Below are 18476 nucleotides of genomic sequence, written 5' to 3'. Positions count from 1 at the left end.
CCATAGTGAACATGTAAATATTCTCCCAGTTTTACTGCAGAAATGTGTAACCCTGAGAAACTAATTCATCAGAATGGGATCCAGCCTGCCCAATGCCCCCATCTTGGGCACCATGCAGTAAGTGGAACAACGTCCCTTAGTTCCTGAAGAACTACAAGAACTGCCCTGAGGACCAGTAACATTTAGGGAAACACAAAATATAGAGACTCCAAGAACGAACCAGAAACCTGAGGAGGATGCAAAGTTGCAAGCATCCTGAAAAATGTTCACAGCCCCCTGACCTGACATTATAGCGTCTTCCCCATCATGAGAAAGCCCGAAGAGTCATTGGAAGAAGTCAAGATCACCTCAGAATTAAGTGCAGGTCAGGGAACGGCAGGATGAGAACTGTAGGATCTGTAAGAAGAAAGAAATTCTCTTAGGAAAAATCGAGTTTCGCAATGTAAAAAGGAGTATACTGGAACCATGAAAACAGTACTAACTCCAAGCAATGTGAGTGAAATACGTATGTCCTTTAAAGTGAATACGTACTAGACTCAATTAAAATGCTGCATCTACCACCCCATGGAAAACAACAGCATCCTAACAGGTATCAGACAAAGCTCACATCGCTAATGAGAGCTTCAAGGATGAGACTAACAGCCACATAGTGCATGCTCCTCCGCGGGTTAAGATAGAATAGGTAACTGGCTCCTGGTTAGAAGGAGCTCTACAGCCCTTCCTGTCTGGTTGGGGGGTCCGTCTAGCATGTGCCATGAGAAAATGGTGACAGGAGAAACCAGCGTGATAAGCTTGGAAATCTGAAGTCCAGGCTAGAGAATGACACGGTGGCGGTTACCCGTGGCTAGCCGCGTTTAGCCACGGGTAACCCGCCGAAACGGGGAAAGAAAAATAGCAGTCGCTGCGGGGACGGGGACAAGGCCATTCACCGCCCCATGGAGCGGTGAACAGTTTTGTCTCCGCAGTGAGGCATCAAGGATCACGCGGTCCCCGCAGCCCCTGCCCGCCCGATCGATCTTAGCCAGCTCCCTCCCTTCACCTCACCTTAGTTTGCAGGCTTTCCTTTTCGGCGACCTGCACGCTTTCAAAGAGCCGCGCACACGCGGCTGCTCAATGTTCAATCTTCTGCTCTAACACAACCGGAAACAGGAAGTTGCGGCAGAGCAGAAGATTGAACACTAAACAGCCGGCGACGGGCAGTTTCTGGCCCGGGAGGCCGACGGGTTCAGGTGAAGCGCCCCGAGGAAAATGGCCTCATTGGTGTGAGAGTGTCGGGCACCCCTCCCCCATGGATCCGCCGCCCCCTCCCCAGAAGAATGCCTATGCCCAGTTCTTTCAGTAGCACCACAGCCCCCGCTTCAGGCTCTTCTTGAACCACATTGCCGACATAATGCACCTGCACAAGGGCGCCCCAAAGGAGGAGCCGGACGCGGCCCCCAGCAAAGGCCCTGCGCCGGCCAAAAGGAGAGGAGAGGACAAGTCGAGGAAAGCCGGGCTGCTCATCGTCATCGACGCTTCTGGCAGCAGAGTCGTGTTCACTATTCCGCGCGTTAAGGCGCTAACACATCTTTGTAAAAGGAGCCCTTAATTCTCCCCACCACCAAATTTCTCTGTCCTGCCCCACCCCACCCAGCTACTTTTTCATGCCACCCGGCTGGAAAAAATATCTGGGGAGAACACTGTAGTTGAAAAGCGAACATCACCTGCTGGGAGATAGAGCATACTGAAGATACAGGAGGAGTGCCAGCCAATAGGACCACCTATTAATCAGTTTCTCTATCTCCGCCTGCTGGTAGATGTGTGCTATCCCATTGTTCTCTGGATTCATCTGCTGCTGTTGCTAAGGAAGATCTTATTACCTGGAAGGCCCGTAATCATTACAAACAAAAAACAACAGTTGGCAAAGAAGCACTTCATTTCTAAGAACATTAACCAGAGTTCTAATCCTAGTAGAGAGTTCTTTCAATTGGCAAGGTCCTTTACACAACCTCGGATACAAACTGCCCTATACCAATTACTGCTCAGAATCTTACAGATTTGTTTCAGTCTAAGATAAATAAGACTGTAAAATCCCTACCACGGGTCAATGTAGAGCTAGTTATTACTCAATTAGAAACAGGTGAACTTTTAGTGGTTATTCTGGTAGATCATATGTGGACTTCATTTAAGTTGGGTTGACATACAGTACATGTTAAGACAATGCTTCTACAATTTTCCAAAGGGGATTGTAGACTGGACCCTCCTGCTGCAAGATTGTTAAGCTCAATGCCAGATAATCTGTTCCAATGGTTTATTAATTTGATAAATTAATTACTACAACATAGTATCTATCTGAAAGATATGGGAATAATTTTGTTAAATCCCTTATTAAAAGGAGAAGACCTGGATTCTTCAGATTGTGGAAATTATCAACCAGTAGCTTCCAAACTTAACTAAAGTCATAGAAGCAATTGTTACATTACAGGTTCAGGTTCAGGAATATACAGAACATTTTGATCTGTTGGGTCCTTTTCAATCAGGATTCTCTACACTTTACAGCACTGAAATAGTTCTTCTGGCGCGAATGTCTAAAGTGAGAAATAAAAAATGTAAGTGTTGATATTAGATTTATCTGCAGCATTTGATTTAGTCAATCATGACTTGCTGTTGACTTTAATGGATGGAACGGGTATAAGAGGAAAAGTTTTCTTAAGAACAGATAGATGCCAGTAGGTTGGTAAGAAAATTTTTCACAACAATGGCAGGCTCCCCAAGGAGTTCCCCAGGGTTCTCCCCTTTCCCCTATTCTTTTGAAACTTATACATGAGAGACTTAGGTTTATTGCTCCAGAAAAAAAAACATACTGACTATTTTGTCTTGCTGATGATATTGTATGAATCTTTCCTTACTATCTAACGTGTCTTGATGAATGATGTATTTATGGCATATTTGGATATCCCAACGTTCCTTGAAATTAAATTTGGACAAGACAAATGTAATATAGTTAAAACCATATTTAGGCCCTCTTTTATTAAGCCACAAAAGCCTAGGGCACTAAATGCTCCAACACTCATAGGAATTCTATGAGCATCGGAGCAGCATCAGAGCATTTAGTGTTCCAGGGCTGCTGTAAAACCTCCTTATCGCGGCTTAATAAGAGAGTGGTTAATGCAACATTGGGGAAAAGGAAATCAGGTCAATAATATGCTCAAAAAATGATGGTATAAATTAAAATTGTTGCATAATAGTTCAGTCCTTAATACTTACCTCATTGGATTATTGTAATATAAGTCTGCAAGGTCTTCCTGCCAAGCAGATGAAATGATTGCAGATTTTATAAAATGTTGCTGCTAAAATTATATTGGGGGAAAATAAGATTCAATCATGTTACCCCGTTACTACAAGAACTGCATTGGATGCCAATCAAGGCAAAAATCAAATTCAAAAGCTTGCTTTCCCTCCCCCGCCCTTTTACAAAGCCACGTTAATTTTTTTTGTTTTTATCGCCAGCCACAGCAGTATTAGCTCCAATGCTCATAGAATTCCTGAGTGTTGGAGCTTATACCGCTGCAGCTAGTGAAAAAAAAGACTAATGCTATGTCATAAAAGGGAGTGGGGGGGTTATTTGTAAAATTTTATATGGGTTATGTCCAGGTTATTTGATGGATTTGATAACAGCATATCACTCAAGTACTGAATTTATACTCTTCCCGAGAATTTTTATTGGTAATACCATCTTGTAAAGATTGTAGATTGATCTCCTCTATGAAGGGAACACTCTTGGGAAGAACTGGAGAGTTTTGGAATTATCTGAACAGTGAATCAAGGACTAGATTCACTAACGTGACTTCCATGGGCGATCTGTGGCTGATTCCAGCAGGCCCGACCAATTCACAACAGCAAAAAATTCAAATGAGGGCGATCGGTGGAACGCCCCCTCCGACCGCATGGATCGCTAGTGTGCGATCCTGACGCATGCACAGACCATCTGCTTTCCCTGCAGATGGTCTGCGCATGTGTTTTGTGTCCGTTTTTTATTTTTTTGCTGGTTTGTTTTGGGAGGTTTTACGCACCCCCAACTCCTGCTCTCTCCTTCCAGCCAAGCCCTGCTCTTGCCACCCTGACTCTCCTGCTCTCTGCCACCCTTCCCTACAATGCAGCCCTGCTTTAAAACCACAAGCTAGAACTGCAGGGAATGGCGACAGAGAACAGGAGAGTCGGGCGGCATCTGCATTATCGTAGTGGTCTCCGATCTTGCTTCCACTGGCGCTGCTTTTGATTCGATGAATGTGCTCCCGTTACTCTGCTGCCGCTGCTGCAGTGACCACCAAGAACCCCTTCTGATTATTAACATGCCAAGCATCTGTTGATATATTTTCAGCAAGCATACTGGGCTAGATCTGAAAAATCCAGCTACAGCTTTCCAAGACGCTGCACTGCACTTGATCCAGAAAATACTTTTTCCCCCCCCTCCCTCAGTGTAATATATTGTTTATTCAATTTTAGAAATATGCTTCCATTTTAAGGACACCTGCCCAAGATGAAGACCACTGTCCCTGCTTTTCTTTAGCGTTGTCTGCTGGTTTGCAAGTTCTATGGAAGGGGCAGAGTAGAGCAGAGAGCTGGGATTTCAGGCCAAAGACAGTGGGAAAGGACATTTGCAACTGGTTCCCAGCAGTCACTTATGTGTTGATCGGTTAGCTCAGTTGGTTTAAAAAAATTTCTTTAGTGAATTGCGTCCCTACATACTTTGCATGCCGTTCCCCTCATTTGCATGCACAGATTGGAATCGGATCGGCACAGAGGTAAGTGAATCGGGCCGGAGTAAAATCGGGTCGCAAACCAATTGGTTTGCTTTGTGAATCTAGCCCTAAGGGCTAGATTCACTAAAGCCCCCTTACCTGTCCGATCCATTTCCAAGTCTTGCTGGGCGACCTATTCACTAAAGGCTCCCATGCAAATGACTTAATCGGAAACATGCCCACAAGCGATCCCACGGATCACTGACGACCGATCGCGACACATGCGCAGACCATCATTGATGACTGTACATGCAATCCGCACATGCGCCGCTCTCCTGCACCAGCGAGGTCAAAACAAAGGAGGAAGGGTTGGGGAAGTAATGGCAGGCAAAGGCAGCTGGGCCCGATCTCGTCTCCCGATGGGACTCGCTACAACCTCTTTTAAAAAAGCCAAGGGGGGGAACTGCCAGACTACGGAACTGAACACGAAACCCGCCCCAACTCTCCTGCTCTGTGCTGCCCTTCCCCACAGTGTGAGCCCGTGGTTTTAAAGTGGGGCTGCACTGTAGGGAAGGGCGGCAGAGAGCAGGAGAGTCGGGGCGGTATTTTTCCCCACAGACTCAATGGTTTAGCAGATGGAGAAGCAGGCTTACTGCTTGAACACAGGAGGCAGGCAGGGCGGCAGAGAGTATAGTTTTTTCAGAGGTGCAGGGCTGGTATTTCGGTGCGGGAGAGAGAGCAGGAAAGGAGTGAGTGACTGGTCCTCATCAGTCACTTGGTTTTGGATCAGCCAGCCCAGTCGGTATGCCTGAAAAATATCGATGAATCACTGCCTTCCTAGTTTGCATGACATTTCCCTCATTTGCATGCGCAGATCGGATCGGGTGCAGACAGGATCGGTCAGAAGGTTAGTGAATCGGGTCGGGGTCGCAAAATGATCGGTACATGATCGATTTGCTTAGTGAATCTAGCAATAAGAAACTTGTCTAATATCAGGATTTTAAGGAAAGTGATAAACATGGTTATTTCAAAAATATTTTTGATTAAGTAGGATTGATAAAATGATTATATTTTAAGATGTATTTAAATAGTTTATAATTTTTGTTTTATATTTTACTATCTTTTATGGAAATGAAATTAAATCTGAACAATCATTGAATGATAAGTCTCATAGGAGATAGGAGACCAAAAACAGGAGCATGGAAGAAGCCATCCATCCACCTGCTGGAGACAGACAGAGACCTAGGAGCATTCCATCCTTTATTATGTTACAATTCAGTGCTTTCTATCTCCACCTGCTGGTGGGCGGACTTACCCCATACGTCTGGGTTTGTCTGCTGATGAGAGGGAATTTTATTTTTGGCAAATAAATTAGAGCCCATGATTATTCCATCAAAATTGATAATACTGACATGCCAATTGCCTTACCGTGTCAGTATCTTGAAGTCAATATTGACTCATCTTTGCCTTTTAAACCCCATGTTAGTAATATTATTCAGTATTCAGAAGATATTTTTCAAGCAGACAAAAGATTTTCTTTCTCCCAACAATTTTCGATCTGTATTGCAATCACTGGTATATATTACCAGTTTTTGATTATTAGGTCTTCAAAAAAAAAAAAATAATAATACTATACACTTTACAGATAGCTTAAAATGCAGCTGCAAGCTTGCTTACTGGCCTTTCATGATCAAGTCATAACTCAAGTACTGAAGGAGCTACACTGGCTCTTAATACTATTTCAAGTTCGGTTTAAAGGTGCTTTCATTCATTTAAAATGCCTTAGGCTTAGGCTTAGAATATACAGACCAAATTGTAATTTGAGGTCTTCTGACAAATTGCTTGAAGTTCCTACTTTCAGGCAGATTAGACTTAAGACATTAAACAATTGCAGATTCAATGTATTTTGTGTGTTATTATATTTTAACAAAAATGTTATGTATGCTTTATTTTGTACACCACTTAAAATCGCACTGTTTTATGATAGTAAGTAAATAAATAGAAACAAAGCCCTATTTACACAAAAGCACCACTACTTGTTCAAGGGACTAAATACAGCTCAAAAGGCCAGATATACTGAAGAGTTTTCCCAATACAGGTACAAGTTCCTTTATCCAAAATTCTAAAAGCCAAAAATTTTTTGTAACATTGTTGCATTACTAATTTGTACAAAAAAGTTTAACTTCTAGCATCAAACGTGAAACCTGGGCCCAGTAACTTTAAAGATGTCACTCTATACCAGGGGTGGGCAACTCCGGTCCTCGAGGGCCGTAATCCAGTAGAGTTTTCAGGTTTTCCTCCATGAATAAGCATGAGATCTATTTGCATGCACTGCTTTCAATGCATATTCATGGAGGAAATCCTGAAAACCTGATTGGATTCCAGCCCTCGAGGACCAGAGTTGCCCACCCCTGCTCTATACCAATAGTAATTCAGTTTTTTCATCTTACCTCACACTTGTATAACTTCTGACATGTTGCGGGTAGCACCTCATCACCTGCTGTGGCCCTGCACCTTTCTCTCTGTCATGCCCAGCCAGGAAGGAAAGAGGAAGTGATGTCAGCAAAGCTGCAGAGAGAAGACTGCAGGGCTGCAGCAAGCGATGAATATGAATCACTAAGGCCCCTGGCAACACATCATTCCAAACACTGAAAAATTCTAAAATCTGAAGTGTCTCTGGTCCTGAGCATTTTGGATAAAGAATTGTGAACCTGTATTACACTATTTCCTTGGAAAGAAATGCTTACTACATCTGATGCAAAGTAAGACAAGCCTTCAAACTGAATGGGAAAACATCAAAACTAGTTTAGTATGTCGGAAATTTAATTATAAAAAAAAGATTTGGTAACACATTTTGAAATACTGATTTGGACTGGTCTGCTCCTTCACTGTGCTATCTGAAACGTGATACTTCAAGATGTTATAAGGTAACCACAGTAACCATTAATGCACTCCCCTAAACATGCAAACATGACATCACTTGTATAACAAAATTGGCCACATATTTACAAATTAAAAAGATTGATTAAAGGTAAATCAACCTCTACATTCAAAAGGTCACCCAGTATGGTTGAAAATGCCTACAATATTGTTTACAAGGGAATTCAGTACATGTATTAATAATCACAGTAAATATTTTGATGCTAAAAACAATGCAGATGCAGTATTTTTTTTAGAAATTAAGAATGTGAATAGGTGATCCAGTGTGTGTGTGTGTTTTGTATATGTCAGACAAGCCCTTAGCTATATATTTCTAAACAAGTTATGTTCCCACAAAGTGGCTGCAGAGTGAATAAAAAGTTAATTTTAAAAGACCGTTTTGTAAATTCCTACAAAAAAAAGTTTGATTAGATTATGTTCTGGTTGATGATTAAAACGCATAAAAAAAACCAACACAACTAACTGGCAGATAATCTGGCTTACAAAAATTGTCGACCAAGAAAACACTTAACTGAATTCATTTTTTTTTAAAATGAAATCACAAAACTCTCATAAACAGGATATTAATTGACCTGTCCCCTCCCCCCCCCCCCAGCATAGAAAACGTTAGAAAGCAGCACTCACCGTCGCTCTCCGCCCTGACAAGCAGGGACATGCCCTTCAGCCTCTCCACGTAACCGGAGGACACATGGCCGGTGCCCCGATCATCCCACTGCCGGTCCTCGTTCAGCGTGTAGACTTTCACCCGTCGCCGGGTGTCAGTCATCCTGCCGGCTGCCCTCCCACCACCTCACACGCCCGGAGCAACCCCCCTCTGCTTAGCCCTGACTCGGGGCACCTGTCCACGAAGAAGACCGGGAGGTGGGTGGGGGTAGGGGGGAAAAACCCACCGCAGTAGCCGGCCCCTCTCTCCCGTCACGGGCCTGGGCTACAGGAACGGCATTTTCGGAAGTGGCGGGCCTCGAACACAAACCAGCATGCAGGATTTTTGGCAATAGTATTGTCGAATTAAGTTGTTGGTTTTTTTTTTTAATCCTCCCCCCAAATAGCCAGCACCTCGCCGCTACGATGAAGATACCCCAGGCCGACTCAAGCGGCTAAAATAAACCCAGTTAAAAAAAAAAAAAGAAAGGCCCAAGCAAGGAGGTCAAAGAAACAAGGATCGGAAAGGACGAGACGTGTGGCTCCCTCCCCGTCCTTCCAGCCCCGTTAACGCTCTCCGGTTCCCTCACCGGGAGACTCTGTGTATATAGTTCACGTTTATATACATATTATTATTTTCTGTCTCGGTCCTCCGCCATGTTTTCCCCGACACCCAGGCCTCAAGAAGCCGTCTTCCCCCCCTCGCCCCCCCCCTGACTCTCCGTCGACCGTAACGCTACGCAAAAACGTAAAGCCCCAAAACTAAATGAAATAAACAATAATAATAATTTAAAAAAATCTTCCGGCGCTTCGATCTCCTCGGCGCCCGTGGTCTGCTTTTTGAGGCCGAACTGTGTGTGTAAAAAAAAAAAAAAAAAATTGTGTTTTTAATTTCCCGTCTCTTCACTCACAGACCCGCCATCTTGGTTCCCCTCTCGGCTAGTGGCGCGGGGTCTCCGGCGAGCGACGGCACGGGCGGCCCGCCAGAATTTAAAGTTACAGTAACCCCGGCAGCAGCTCGCGCTCTGCCTGCTGCTCCCGCGGCCGCGCGCGGCTCCCGCTAAAGCGGTCAGGTGGAGAAACGGCTTCTCGTTCCCCATAAACACCAACGTGTTCGAGAGAAGGGGAGGGGGGTGAACCCCAACAACAAACTTTTACTGCAGCAAGCCGTAAGCGTGAGTCGTAAACCGATTAAGCGACGCGGAGAAACTTTGGAGTCGAGACGAGCAGCGGTGCCAGAATTGTCGCTGGACTTGTGAGGGGGCAGCGAGATGACTGAAGTAGTGACGGTTTGGCCGTGCCCGGGGGTACCGGAGTTTGGGGAGCTATTGGTTGAAGAAAGAAAGAAAGAAGAAGAAGAAAAAAAAAAAAGCCTGTCTTCCGCTTGGTAAAAATAAATAAGTTGTAAAACACACGAGCGAACGCATGAGAATACTATTGTTGTAAGGGGGAAACCGACTAATCTCAGATCGTTTAGTATAATGTAAAAACCCAGATCCTTTCATGTTCGGTTTAAGGCAAGCCAATTATCTTCCTTTGTTCATTCTATTTTGGGTATCCCTTTATAATGTAGCATTTGCGCCACAATTATCTTTTAAATTTAGCTCGCCTCTTTTCCAGTTACCCAGTTCTAGAGGGAGATGAGAGGCCGGTCCTGGTTTTCTGACAACCCTATCCTGTTGCATTGTGGGACCTGCAGTATGCCTTTCGACGGGAAGAATCGGCCATGAGTTTACACGTTCAGCCCGTTTGAGCTTCCAGGTTACCCAGTCCAGGATGGAGATTGTGGGCCAGTGCTGGATTTCTAAAGTGCCCACACTTGATTTCTAGATCGGGGACTGTGATACTACACTCTTTGGGACGTAAATTCAAAATTTAGGACTGGCCAAAAAGGCTGCCTCCTTGAATTTCTGTTGTCCCCAAAAGGCTTACAGCCTAAGGTACAGTAAAATAGCACGTTTCTGCACTATTTTACTATTTGAAAATTTACTGCGGGAGCACCATAGTAATTTTTTGTCTATATCCCTGCAGCCAGGAGCCTTGTGAGTTTCTTGCCAGAGCAAAACTGGATTGTGGGCCTCAGCTGCCTTGATTCATACCAGAGTATTTCTTGTGGGCCACCCACTGAAAGAGAGGCTGTTGTGATTCCTTGTTGGCAACAGCCAGCAGATTAACTGTATCCATGACATCCTGTTTGTCTGTCTTGTCTATTTAGATTGTAAGCTCTTTTAAGCAGAGACTTTCTTCTTTGTACAGCGCTGCGTATGTGTGGTAGCACTATAGAAATAATTAATAGTAGTGGTTCTGTGAAATAATAAAAGATCTAATGATATTGGTTTAACCTTCTTCATGGAGACTTGGCTAAAAGAACCAGATAGTCCAGAGCTTCCCCATAATGAGAACATAAGAAGTTGCCTCCGCTGGGTCAGACCAGAGGTCCATCCCGCCCAGAGGTCCGCTCCCGCGGCGGCCCATAAGGCCTATCACCTGTGCAGTGGTCCCTGACCATTCCTATGACCTACCTCTACTCCTATCTGTACCCTTATCTTCTAGGAACCTATCCAAACCTTCTTTGAAGCCCTGTAACGTGCTCTGGCCTATCACAGCCTCCGGAAGCACGTTCCATGTGTCCACCACCCTCTGGGTAAAAAAGAACTTCCTAGTATTTGTTCTAAACCTGCCCCCTTTTAATTTCTCCGAGTGCCCCCTTGTACTTGTGGTTCCCCACAGTGTGAAGAATCTGTCCCTGTCTACCTTTTCTATGCCCTTCAGGATTTTGAAGGTTTCTATCATGTCTCCCCTAAGTGCCCGCTTTTCCAGAGAGAATAGCCCCAGCTTTTTCAACCTGTCAGCATATGAGAAGTTTTCCATACCCTTTATCAGTTTAGTCGCTCTTCTCTGGAGTCCCTCAAGTACTGCCATGTCCTTCTTGAGGTACGGTGACCAGTACTGGACACAGTATTCCAGATGTGGGCGCACCATTGCACGATACAGTGGCATGATGACTTCCTTCGTCCTGGCCGTGATACCCTTCTTAATGATGTCCAACATTTTGTTTGCTTTCCTTGAGGCCATTGTGCACTGTGCCGAAGCCTTCAATGTTGTATCTACCATCACCCCCAGGTCTCTTTCAAGGTTACTTACCCCTAGCAGTGATCCCCCCATTTTGTAGTTGAACATTGGGTTCTTTTTCCCTACATGCATGACCTTGCATTTCTCTATGTTAAAGCTCATTTGCCACTTTTTTGGCCACTCTTCCAGTATCGTTAGGTCCTTTTGCAGGTCTTTGCAGTCTTCCGCGGTTCTAACCCTGCTGCAGAGTTTGGTGTCAACTGCAAATTTGATAACCTCACATTTAGTTCGCGCCTCCAGGTCGTTAATAAATATATTGAACAGGAGCGGTCCCAACACCGACCCCTGCGGAACTCCGCTCGTGACCCATAGCCAGTCTGAGTAATGGCCCTTTACTCCAACCCTCTGTTTCCTGCCTAATGGATACAGTATACTGTATATTATATGCACCAAGGCAAGTCAAAATAGGTGGAGGACTAGCCTTCATTTACAAAAGCCTTTTCAGCATATCCTTGCTGGATTTGAGTATTCAGCATGATCTGGAATACATGACACAAGCTTCAAGATAAAACAGACCATCTTTCCAGGATCATAGAGTTACTACTATACAGACCACTGGGTCCATGGCTAAGGACTAGCAATAAACTGCAAGAAATCATTTCAAGTCTTACCTGTAATTCTAGTGTGATGAACACTCCATTCCTGAACATGTGGGTGGTTTATACTTTCTCATGAGAATTATTGTGCTTTCTTTTGATCTGCTTCCCATCCTTCTGGAACAGTGTCTTGCTAACTTCCAGAAGCTGTGGCACACAACCCTGTGCTACGGCTGGAGGGCATCCGGAAATGCGCAGATGTCAACGCAATGACAACATGCACATGCATGAAGGCCCTCCAGATGGGTTCCTGAGCCACCGATTGTGTGTGTGGGGAGTGCTACACAAAGAGACATGTAGAAAAAGGCGCCAGCTGACTGCCTATAGAACATACCTCTTGCCACGAGAGGCACATCCTGTAGGCAGTCAGCCAGCGCTTCTCTTCATCATCAGTGTCTCGCGACACACAGTTTGCAATACACTGTTCTGGACTGTCCTCCAATTGTCTCTCTACAAGTAAGATGGTAGGAGCTTGTATTTTCTGCTCGTGTTTCTTTTAATTTAAATTTGGTCTTTGTTGCTAACTGTTGGTGAAGCTTTTGGTACTGCAGAGGATCCCTCTTGGGACAGCTCTGGCTGTGGGAGAGCGCAGACTGAGGTCGAGGGTCTGTTTTCTAGGGGCAGATTACTTTGCATTGCACCCACTTGAACAGCCTGCACTAATAGTTCGGGGGCTCAGGGACCATTCTCTTGGGAGCAAGGCTTGCTCCATATTCGTCCACAGTTAACTTGAGCACAGGCTGAATGGCTCTGTGGTGGCTTTTCCAGGATCAGAGCCTACTGCTTTCCCCTCCCTGTTTGCATGCATGTAATCTGGTGGGGGTTGAGGTCTCCATCCGGTTTGTTGGGCTCAAGAGACAGAAGACACAAGCAATCTGGATTCCAGGCTTGATGGGGCAGAGGTTCTCCCTGTAAGCTGTTTGCAGCTTCCACGCTTAAGCTTTCCGCACACAGCATGGCACAGTGAGTAACAGGCTGACAGCCTGAAAAACAAAATCAAATTTTTTTAGGTTCCGGGGTTAGAGATAGGTTTCCCCACCTCTAAAATTGCTCATTTTTATTCTCCAGTGAGCTCCCCTGGGCTGTTAATGGTGCTAAAATCACTGCTGTGGCAGCAATCTTGGATTTTCTGATTTGAAAATAAAAGCCTCTGTCCATCTCAATTGTGCTTACAATTAAGTATGATTGAGTCCTCTGGCCAGGATTCATGCTAAGTTTCCGGTGGATGGCCATCTGAGGATCGCCGTGTTCCACGTGCCGCATAGCACATGAGGGGTGGGGGGGGGGGGGTGGCATGGAAGCTGCTGATTTAGCCTCCTTTGGTTCCTCGGGGAGTGTTAGTGCCCAGTTGGGCTGAGGGCCAGGGGAAAAGTCCAGGTTTGAACCAAGCAAATGTGTCCCCGGCAAAGCGCAGCTGCAAAACCCCAGAAAGTTGCTTGAGTGTGTCCACAGGTGTCCTCCTGGTCAGGGGGTTTCCCCTAAATTCATCAATATGATGGTTGAAGCTTACATGATTAACAATAGCCACATGGAATCCTTGGAGACTGCGGCCCTGCAAGAGCCGGAGGTCCCCACCCCCCCAAAAAAAAAAAAAAGCACAATTTCCCAGCAACAGTGCCATGTGTAAGATGTGGAAGTTCAGTCTGAGGATGACTCGGACAAAATGGACTCTATTTCGATGCCTTTACCAGTCAAGGTCCTCTATAGCAAGTGATGCTGCTTCATCTCTGGGGAACTAGATCTGGTGGAGGCCCCAATTTCCACAGAGACTGCCCTCACTAAGGTCTGCAGTGACTTGATTATGGCCAGATCTAAGGGCCTTACTCTATCCTTCTTGACCTGTCTGCTGCCTTTGTAAATCACAGCTTACTCCTTGATGTGCTGTCCTCGTTTGGATTCCGTGATTCTGTCCTCTCCTGGTTTGCCTCCTACCTTTCCCAACGCATCTTTGGTGTATGTATTGGTGAGTCATCTTCTACTGCTACCCCATTAGCGGTTCATGTACCCCAGGGTTCTGTCTTAGGACCTCTTCTCTTCTCTCTACACCTCTTGCTGCGGTGCCCTGATCTCCTCGCATGGCTTCCAGTATCACCTTTATGCTGATGACTCCCTGCTCTACCTCTCTACACCTGAAATTTCACCTAAAGTCCAAGAAAAAGTCATAAGAACATAAGAATTGGGTCAGACCAGTGGTCCATCGTGCCCAGCAGTCCACTCACGCAGCAGCCCTTGCTCAAAGACCAGCGCCCTAACTGAGACTAGGCTACCTGCGTACGTTCTGGTTCAGCGGGAACTTGTCTAACTTTATCTTGAATCCCTAGAGGGGTTTTCCCCTACGACAGACTCCGGAAGAGCGTTCCAGTTTTCTACCACTCTCTGAGTGAAGAAGAACTTTTCTTACATTCGTACAGAATCTATCCCCTGACATTGCTGCCTGGATGTCCTGCCGTCATCTGAAACTAAATATGTCCAAGACTGAGCTGCTCCTCTTTCCTCCTCAACCCTCTGCTCCTCCTCCTCCTTTCTCCATCTCTATAATACTGTCATTGTTCCAGTCTCCTCTGCTCGCAACCTTGGAGTTGTCTTCGATTTTGACCTCTCATTTTCTACATATATCCAACAAGCTGCTAAGACCTGTTGCTTCTATATCACTAAAATTTGCCCCTTCCTCTCTGAGCACACTACCCGGACCCTTTTCCAAGCTTTCGTAACCTCACACTTAGATTACTGCAATCTATTCCTAACTGGTATCCCTCAGTGTCGCCTCTCCCCCCTTGCAATTTGTGCAAAACTCTGCTGCGCGACTCATCTTCTACCAACCTTGCTGCGCTCATGTCACCCCTCTCCTTAAGTAACGTTACCCTACTCCTCCTCTGCCAATTCCAGACTTCGTTCCTTTCATCTAGCTGCCCTCTATGCCTGGAATAAATTACCCAAGTTTGTCCATCAGGCTACTTCCCTTGTTTAAAAGCAGACTGAAAACCCACCTTTTTGATTTAGTTTTCAGTCCTTAACCCTACTCCTCTGTCCTCCCAGCCAGCTGATTAACCGTTCCCCTTAACTGATTTCCCGTTTCCCATGTATCCATGACATCCTGTTTGTCTGTCTTGTCTGTTTAGATTGTAAGCTCTTTGGAGGAGGAACTGTCTTCTTTGTGACTCTGTACAGTGCTGCGTGTGTCTGTTAGCACTATAGAAATAATTTAGAGTAGTAGCAGTGTGAAGAGTTTCAGTCTTTGGGAAGCAGAGCTGAGATTGTGATGTCATAATGCCACATTCCACCAATAAGAGCCAACCTCATCAGTGATGTCACAATGGCTTGATTGTCCTGTACTCCCCTCTGCCCTCCAACCCAGCCAGCTGATTAACTGTTCCCTTTAACTGTATCCATGACATCTTGTTTGTCTGTCTTGGCTGTTTAGATTGTAAGCTCTTTCGAGCAGGGATTGTTTTCTTACTTTTTGTGACTACAGTGTTGCGTGCATCTGGAAGCGCTATAGAAATAATTAATAGTAGTAGGACCTGACTGTGCGTAGGCTAAGCCCTCAGCGCTTTTGGAGGTGATCACAGAATCCCTCCAGGAATTAAAGATAAAGACTCCACAATCCTCTGCTACACAACTCATGAGCAGCACAAAGCCACAGACCTGCTTTTCCTCTCGTTAAGACATTGCCAAAATGTTCATGGACCATTGGGAGGTCCCAGAGAAGCCCCTTCAAGTGGCCAAAGCCATGGCGAAGCTCTATCTGATGGATGCAGAATTTAAGCAACCTTTTGTTTCACCGAAAGTGAATTCACAGATGCTGCAGGTTAGAAAGCACAACACAGAATGCTGCTGTGCGCCTGATTTTCAGACTTAAAAAATATGATCAGGTCAGCCCTTACTATGCTAAACTACACTGGCTACCATTCGGTGCCAGAGTATTCTTCAAGTTTGGGTGCATATGTTACAAGGCACTTTTTGGTTTATTGACTTCTTACTTGGTTTCCTACTTGAAATTTTTCTATTCAGCAAAAGATACCAGAAACTCAAGTATTTTCGCCTTCCCTGCCCCGAGGTCCTGCCATTATAAAACTTTTTTTGATAGGACATTGGAGTACCAGGCTGGGAAGTTTAATTCCTGGTTACATCCATTGATCGCTCAAACATATTCTTATACTACATTTAGGAAAGTTTTAAAAACATATTTATTTGATAAATTAGATTGATGTTATTTTAATTCTGATGGGTTTAATTACTAATTGATCGGTTTTTAGAAGAAAACTGCTGTAGGGCTGCATTTTTAATATATTATGTGTTTCTCTTCATTAGACTTTTTAATATTTTAAATTGTATAATAGTCTCTGCTGCATTTGATTGCTTACGATGTATTGGTTTTTTTTATTATGAAATTGTATCCTCTTCGCTGAATTGTTCAGTTTTATTCCTTGTGAACCGCCCAGAACTGGTAGGGCAGTATATAAGAAAATAAATAATAATAATTATTATTACCCTCCCAGTGAAGATGGTGTAGTATTAAAGGATGCCTAAGACTGGAGGCTGGATTTTGTTCATAGGATTTTGTTCTTTGAGACCATGGTCTCATGTTTGAAAGCAGCTACGGCTGTGTCTTTTGTCACCTGGACTTGTCACTCACTGCGCCATGATCCACAGACTATTGTCAGGAGGGTTCTCCAGTTTTTAATGTTTAAAGTGGATTATGTAGCCGATGCTCTGTATGATCTTTTCAGTCAAGAGCAAAATGTCTGCTTATTCTATTTCCACCTGCAGGATGCTATGGATTAGGTAGTGGACAGAGGATTCCTCCTCTAAGGCAACCTTGAGTAAATTACCATTTAAGGGACATTTACTTTTTGAGAAAGGCCTGGATAATATGGCCAGTGTGTAGGACTGTAAGCCAAAGTCTGTACCAGACAGAAGACCTTGAGCCCCTAGGGCAGGGCTACCCAAGTCTGGTCCTCGAGATCTACTGGCAGGCTAGGTTTTCAGGATATCCACAATGAATATGCATGAGAGAGATTTGCCTGCAGTGCCTTCTTGGTATGCAAATCTCTCTCATGCATGTTCATTGTGGATATCCTGAAAACCAGGCCTGCCAGTAGATCTCGAGGACCAGACTTGGGTAGCCCTGCCATAGGGAATCAGGTCATGGTAATCTTCGATCCTCAATCTTCAGGATCCCGCTCCACCACAACTCCCAGGAAGCAGTTATGATGCCATGCTGTCAGCCAAGCTTCCATGCATCGGAGGAAGGTTAACGACTTATTGGGGAGCACGGGCGGAGATCACAGATCATTGGGTGCTTGCCATTATATGGGAGGGTTAAGCTCAGGTTCTTTCATCCATTCCCAGACCTTTGTCTAGATTGTAGCTGGAACGCTGGAAAAAACAGCCAAAGTCGGAGCAACAGTGCAAAGTTTGCTGGATCTGGAAACTATAGAGCCCATATCAGAGGAAGACTTGAGCTCCAGCAGATGCTAGATATACTTCATAGAGCCTAAAATAGGCTCAGAAGACTGGAGGCCGATTCTAGACCTCAAAGCAGTGAATGCAGCCCTCAAGATACCACGTTTCCGAATGGACTCGATGTCCCTACATTGTGACTATTACTCTTGACTTTCTCCCCTTCTCTGATTACCCCCTTTAACCTATTCAACGACTTTCATTGTAATTATTTCGCTGATTGTCCAACTCTTCTTATTGTAAACCGCCTCGAACTACTATGGCTTTGGCGGTATATAAGAATAAAATTATTATTATTATTACTGTCTTGAAGAAAGATTTGGACTCTGAAAGCTAATTGAAAAATGGATTAGTCCAATAAAATGGTATTTTCTTATTTCTCATTATTTTATTTCTATTTGTTAATTTGTAAAGTGGTGATTGTTATGTTGCAGTTTTTTCACATTTATATCTACTGTCTATATTTTGCACAGTATTAGAGGGTGTGTCACTTTCTGTGGTGTTGCATTGTTTGCAGAGACTGGTTTCTTGGTTCAGTTTAACTTTTGTCTACATATTTCTATTTTTAGTTTGTGATTATTCCATATTGGGCAAGGGTGTATCTGTTCTATGTGTATGAAAAGGACATGGCTTTCTGTTAGCATCAACTGTACAGGATCAATTGACTGTGTAGGATCTGGCTTGTTTAGTTTTACATTGCATGTGTTGGTGTTCTGTTCTAGTGCTCACTGCAGTGTTTAAGATGCTGCCTTTTCCTAGGTGCACCCTTGTTGTATGAGTCATGGATTATTACTAAAAATATCTTTTTTATATAGAGGAGGGGGTTGTTAAAAAAATGATCAGCACTGGCTGCCATATATACTAGGATGCCACTGGATTTAATAACCCTATCTAACATTATCCCAGGACAAGCAGGCATGATATTCTCACATATGGGTGACGTCATCTACGGAGCCCCGATGCGGACAGCTTTTTCAAGCAA

The 18476-nt window shown here is 44.5% G+C and overlaps 1 protein-coding gene and 1 long non-coding RNA gene across 5 annotated transcripts in view; one reads left to right on the top strand and one right to left on the bottom strand.

Annotated features, from left to right (window-relative positions):
* PPP4R3A (protein phosphatase 4 regulatory subunit 3A) overlaps positions 1-8738 on the bottom strand; it is a 220116-nt gene extending 211378 nt beyond the window's left edge. For 3 of the 4 annotated variants that reach the window (XM_033952661.1, XM_033952662.1, XM_033952663.1), the window contains exon 1: positions 8286-8738. In XM_033952661.1, the coding sequence (XP_033808552.1) occupies positions 8286-8427 (142 nt within the window). In that variant the 5' untranslated portion in view covers positions 8428-8738. The remainder of the gene's footprint in view (positions 1-8285) is intronic. The other variant, XM_033952664.1, reaches the window with a different exon arrangement.
* Positions 8716-10635, top strand: LOC117363988. The gene is made up of 2 exons (XR_004540164.1): positions 8716-9690; positions 9924-10635. It is a non-coding gene; the product is annotated as an uncharacterized LOC117363988 (long non-coding RNA).
* Positions 10636-18476: the final 7841 nt, after the last annotated feature.

This window comes from Geotrypetes seraphini, chromosome 7, assembly GCF_902459505.1.
Source record: "Geotrypetes seraphini chromosome 7, aGeoSer1.1, whole genome shotgun sequence".
In the NCBI taxonomy this organism is placed as follows: Eukaryota; Metazoa; Chordata; class Amphibia; order Gymnophiona; family Dermophiidae; genus Geotrypetes; species Geotrypetes seraphini.
The sequence above is the reverse complement of the archived record's forward strand: the minus strand, read 5'-3'. Positions and strand labels throughout refer to the sequence as shown.